Source organism: Podarcis bocagei (assembly GCF_964188305.1).
Source record: "Podarcis bocagei genome assembly, chromosome: 4".
Lineage (NCBI taxonomy): Eukaryota > Metazoa > Chordata > Lepidosauria > Squamata > Lacertidae > Podarcis > Podarcis bocagei.
The window spans coordinates 77,284,988-77,290,987 of record NC_138128.1 but is presented as its reverse complement, the minus strand read 5'-3'; the positions used below and the strand labels follow the sequence as shown (position 1 = coordinate 77,290,987).

Below are 6,000 nucleotides of genomic sequence, written 5' to 3'. Positions count from 1 at the left end.
TTTATAGCTAAACAATTTTTTTTATTGAGGTTGTTTTTTTGTTTGTTTTTTGCAAAATAAAACAAAAAGAACCCCCCACCAAGTTTAAAGGCCAAAGGCAGAATTAAACCAAATGAACCAGCCACTTGGTTACAGTAGCTGATAACTAATACAGCTGGTTATTATTGCATATACCCCTGGTTCATTTATGCACGTCCATGTCAGTTTGGCAAGATTACAATCATAGAGAAGCTTTGGTTTTGTAAAACTTTAGTAATAGTAATACTTATCAAAACATATAACCTGCTAATATAATTCAGGCTCAATCTACACGGAATGGCACAGACCCATTTGTCTAAATCATGATCTGCCCCCAACCCATATAGCAAGTATCAACTGCTTCACAGGTAAAGGGAGCTAAGCGCTCTCACCTTGTGCCTCCTGTGTACTTTGTCCCTTCTCTCTCTCCATAGGACCTCCCCCCCATCACTACCTAATATTGGATACAACTGGTTGCAGTTAGGGTACTCCTTTTGCTTTACAAAGGAGGCCCTCACGGACCCAAGCTTAAAATAACAGGTCTGCTCCTTTCACATGAAATTTGAGCCTCAGCAACGGTGGTTTTGCTAATGATGAACACTCTACTGCTGACCATCAGTTTATACCATCCAGCTTGCAGTCATTTTTTGCTTCATAGCCCTTTATCAGAGTGCAACGATATTCCTTTTGGGTAAATGGAGCTGGTCTTTTAATTTCTACACTGAAACATACTTCTTACTGTCCTCGCCAGAGGTTCTACCTTCATCTATCACCCAGAACCTGGATTATTTTGGAAAGTTGGGTGGGCTTTGCCACTTTTCCTGTCCGTAGCAACCTGGTTTGGACTCAAGGTTGGGTTAGTAGGAACAGAAAATGGGACAGCTCTTCCAAAGGGCATGTTGAGGCACCTGCAGGAGAGAACAAAGGAAACCAACAAAATGCAGTTGATAAGCTTGACTGGAGAAATATACAAATAGCAGGAATAGGCGACTCTTTGTTTTTCCTCTAAAGCTTCTGCCACTGCTCCCACCCCACCCCTGGCCTAAGCACAATGCTCATAGCTCTAACCACAACTACCTTCTGTGGCAAAGTTCAGGGCATGCTAAGATGCCACCTCTGTCCACTCTGCCTGCTCATAGTGTTCATTCGCCTCCAGTCTGCAATACTCGCCTCCTAAATATTTATTTCCCTCCCTAATTCTCCATATTAATTGGTGGCCAATGTGGGAGTTAGGAAACTCCCAGCATGCTGCTCTTCCACATGGTTGGAAACGGCTGGGGCACCAAAGTAACGTCTAGGCTAGGTCTCAAACAGTTCACACACAAAATGAAATGCCACCACATAATATTGCATAATAGTGCATTTACTACTGAACATTAGCTTCACTGCCAGTGGGGCTATTGCCAAAGATAAGGGAAGGAAAGCGATGGGACGCTTCAAACCAAAACTGGTGTGAGTGGAAAACAATTTGAGGAGTCCATTTAGTGCATAAACCTAGGCTGGGGGTGGTGGTGGTGATCAGTTGCTGGCTGTGAATGTTCCCCTGCTTGAAAGGCAGTCTTTAAAAGCTCTCTTATGCTATCCTTCCCCCAAGTAGCTCAGAGGACAGAGATCATAGAATCATGGGATTGTTTAGTTGAAAGGGACCCTGAGGATCATGTAGTCCAACCCCCTGCAATGCAGGAACATGCAGCTGTCCTGTACGGGGATCAAACCTGCAACCTTGGCGTTATCAGCACCACACTCTAACCAACTGAGCTATCCAGTTGCTATGCATCCAAATGGAGCACATGTTGCATTTTATCCCTGCAGCAACTCTGTAAGGTAGGTTAGGCTGAGAGAGAGAGAGAGAGAGAGAGAGAGAGCGCGCGCGATGGCTGCAAGGTCATAGAAGTAAGCTTCACAGCTGAACAGGGATTTGACCTCAAGCCTCCTAAGTCCAGCACATCACCCATTATACTACACTGGCTCTTTTGGAAAGGAATTATCTAGTTTACTGCTAAAATATTAAGACTTGATGCAGAAAAGCCTCAAAGTGTTGTAAGCTTGGTGTGGGGCTGTGCATGCATTATTAAAACAAAAAACTTTTTTGTCGTTTCTCTTTTCCCTCTCTCTTTTTACTTCATTAGTTCTAGATATAATTTTATTGTATTGTGAAAACTTTTAATAAAAAATTATGGGGGAAAGGGAGCTTTTCCTGGGATATCTTTTGCAGCATATTTAAAAAGGCAAGACATACTTGTACACCTTACTGACATGACAGCAGCCATGGGTAATGGGCTTCTCCATATAAGCCTGACTGGTGGTGCCTGCAAAAACCCTTCTTTTGTTACAGGTGGCACAGTGGTGGTGTATCCACCAAAGACCTCTGGGGTGCGCACTCTACACCAGGATGGACCAGCTCAAAGCACATTGATGCCTGATGATGCACATGGAACATCTTACAGAGGCAAGCAGTTTGCCCACGTTGCCATCATGTCTGTTTCGGTGCTCGGAGATTATATGGGCCAGAATACCACTGATCATGAATAGGTGGGTGGGTCGCTCCTATATGAATATAACAGAAGGGATCGACTTATCTCCACAGCCCTTACTTAACATGTGGCTATTCAACAAGCAAGCAAACAGTTTTAAATATACAGATATTTCTTTAAAAGGCGTAGACAACTATAAAGAAACAAACCAAGTAATTAACTAAAAGTCTTACTGCCTTTAGCTTTAGGTCCCTAGGAAATCTGCAGTGGATAAAGACATAAGCGTAATGAGGTCTTCTAATTATTTTAAAATGGTCCTTTTGAAAATAAAGACATTGAAAGCCATGGAACACATAAAAGAGGAAGTATTAAATTTCACACGGCTGTTGCATTCTTCCCTTGCATGGCAAATACTGGAAATACATCGGGTGCAGCTGAAAAGTTAAATTACACTTCATATTCTTTAGCTGGGAAAAAAAGATATAAATTCTGTATAACTTTGTTGTCACTGGATCATGTTACATCCCATTACTTCAAAAAGAATAAGCATCTAATTGTTGTGAATACATAGTGTTTGGAAAGAAGTGGGGGGGGGGAGAGCCAGTTGCCTAGCGAGAGTTGGTTTGTTGCTAGGATGGCAATTTAAGCCAGGGAGGTTTGTCAAAGATGTTCATCATATTTCATTGTACTTGCAAGAGGAGAAACAAAAGAAACATAGTCTAAATCAAAGAGTTCCACAATAACTGTGGTCTGTGAAAGAACAATGCTGAAATAAAGACCTTCACATACATACACAACTGTATAAAAATACTGTCCACTTTGGAGATTGAAATATTAATTGCTGGGATTTGTTGTCGGTTTGTATAAAAAAAGAAAGAAAAAGAAAACCAATACTGATTTTACACAGTATTTTAGCTTATAAACAAACAAACAAAAATACAAACGTTTGACATTTTAAGGAGCAGTTTCACACCCACTTCAGGTGAGCTTGTGCTTGTTGACCTTAGAGATGATAAATGCACACAGGTGGAATAAAAACAAGTGCCCCAAACATCTTCTGCACAACCCACCAGAAACTTCTGTGGAAGCACCATTGAAATGAACTCCCATTTACTTCAATGGCATCTGGTACAAGAATGGTTCTCAGTGGACTGAGGTGCTTTCTTTCATGATAAGACTTCCTCTAAAGAAATGTTCTCCAAGCCACTCTATTGATACGTTTGCCTCTCCTTTTCTCAGACAACAACTGTGGAGGAATTCCAGAAGCACCACTTTCGTTTTGAATGATGTTTATTCAGTGCAATGTCTTCCTTTTCTCTTTCCTTTTTAACACGCTGGAAATGATCTTCTTCCTTAAGGTACCACACAGGAGGCCAGCGGTGCCTCTCGAAATATTCCTGATTATCTGTATTAAAACAAACAAACAAAGAAGTCCCCAAATAACTAATGAATTATGTAACTAGGACAACATTTTAATTCTGCTAATAGTTAGTTAAGAAAAGTTACTTAGAGCTATGTTGGATACAACCCAGTATATCCAGGACTGTTACTTCTACATACCAGGATCTGAAATCTTGTGCAAAAATCCAGGAAAATCTCAGGCTTCATTTTTCAAATAAATATGTCATGTTTCTAGTTCTCATGGTACATGACTGGTAATATGTGTAATTCCAAATCTGTGATGGAGAACTAAGCTCTCCTCTCCCTAGTTTTGCATTTTCAGATAATAGGGAAAGTGAAAAAAATAGGTATTTGCAAACCTTATTTACGATACAACATAAAATGCTAGAATACAATAGCTTAAAAATAGAAATTTGAACTCTGCAACAATAAGAGATGCTGCAGAAATAAAAGAAGTACACACACAACAGCAATATATAATAGCTCTGTCTGATGTCAGACAAATTGTGAGACAAGTCTGATTTAAAAAATAAATAAATGGTGAATTTTAGCGGCGCAGCAAAAAAAAAAAAATCCTCTTAGGATGTGATACATGGGCTAAGGAACCCATGATACAAGTGACATGTGTGAAGAATCTAATGTCAACCTGTGATCCATAACCCCAGATATTAGCGATAAATATAAGGGATTATTGAGCCTATGCATGCATATACTGCTTTGATGTTATATCCAGTAAGTGGAAGTGAGATGGTTCCAGAGGCAGCCACCCCTCAGGGAATGATGGTCAGCTATGATTCTGCTGCCACACTGAATAAGCTTCTAGGCAGGTTGCCTGATGTTTAAACAGTACTATCAATATTTATAATGCAAAGTATTAACAATCAAATAAAAAAGAGGAAGTTCAAAACAAATCCAGTGCATATCAATATCCCCCCCCCCCTAGCTAATGGAGCAAAACCAATTCCTTTCAAATCCATAGGCTAGGCTAAGTAGAAAGCAATATTATTCTCATGTAACTACTACTACATGGGGAGGAGAGCAATGCTATCAATGAAATTCACATGCATCTCAATCTCTAGTAAATGGATAGGCAAACTAAGGCCCTGGGGCCAGATACAGCCCAATCACCTTCTAAATCCCTCCCGTGGACGGTCTGGGAATCAGCGTGTTTTTACATGAGTAGAATGTGTGCTTTTATTTAAAATGCATCTCTGGGTTATTTGTGGGGCCTGCCTTGTGTTTTTACATGAGTAGAATGTGTGCTTTTATTTAAAATGCATCTCTGGGTTATTTGTGGGGCATAGGAATTCGTTCATTCCCCCCCCCAAAAAAAAACCCCTCACAAGGTCTGAGAGACAGTGGACCGGCTCCCTGCTGGAAAAGTTTGCTGACCCCTGAGAAGTAGGGTTGTCTTCTGAAGCCGTATCCATAATGTCTTTTGTGAAAGCCACAAAGACCATCAAGTAACAAATATTTGGGATTTCAGGCCACAGTTTAACTAATTGTAAACACCCCCCCCAAATTAATATATGCTTGTCTGCCCTTTCTTAAACCTCTGTTCCATCTCTGACAAACTTCACCTCCGATTCATTTCCTGCCGCCATTCACTTTTTGCAACCTTCCAACTTGAATTGAAACCTTGGTCAATTCAGCCAGGCCTAGATTATCTTAAAACCAAAGGATCACACACGGCAGCAGTATACCTAATAAAGGTTAACAGAACTCTGGGCATGGCTCCTGATGCAGGGAGAGATATGGTAGATGCAGCTCCTTCTACCTTTTGCCTCCTGGCCTTTATGCTTGGTCCCTATCTCACCTAATGTGGTGAGAAGGATTTCATGTTAAAGGTGTGGGGGGGGGGAGGATGAAAATGAATGGGCATGAGGTGCTGAAGTTGCTCCTGCTGCTTTCCACTGCACTGGAAGATTTCAAGGTGTCCTGTGTCTGGATAGTTAGATGGCAACACCATAGAGACTCCCTTCCCTTACCATTGGGAGCCAAATCAAATAATGCAAAAATGCATGTATGAGCATTTAAATTTACTTGATTTGTAGCCCCCCCTCCCCAGCTTTAGAATAGAGAGAAGGCAGATGTACAAAGGTTGGAA

At 41.0% G+C, this 6,000-nt stretch overlaps 1 protein-coding gene across 6 annotated transcripts in view; it reads right to left on the bottom strand.

The window, feature by feature from the left end:
• Nucleotides 1–6,000, bottom strand: part of RHOBTB1 (Rho related BTB domain containing 1) — a 55,863-nt gene continuing 49,863 nt past the window's right edge. For all 6 annotated transcript variants that reach the window (XM_081190868.1, XM_081190870.1, XM_081190869.1 and 3 more), the window contains one exon: nucleotides 1–3,897. In XM_081190868.1, the coding sequence (XP_081046994.1) occupies nucleotides 3,728–3,897 (170 nt within the window). In that variant the 3' untranslated portion in view covers nucleotides 1–3,727. The remainder of the gene's footprint in view (nucleotides 3,898–6,000) is intronic.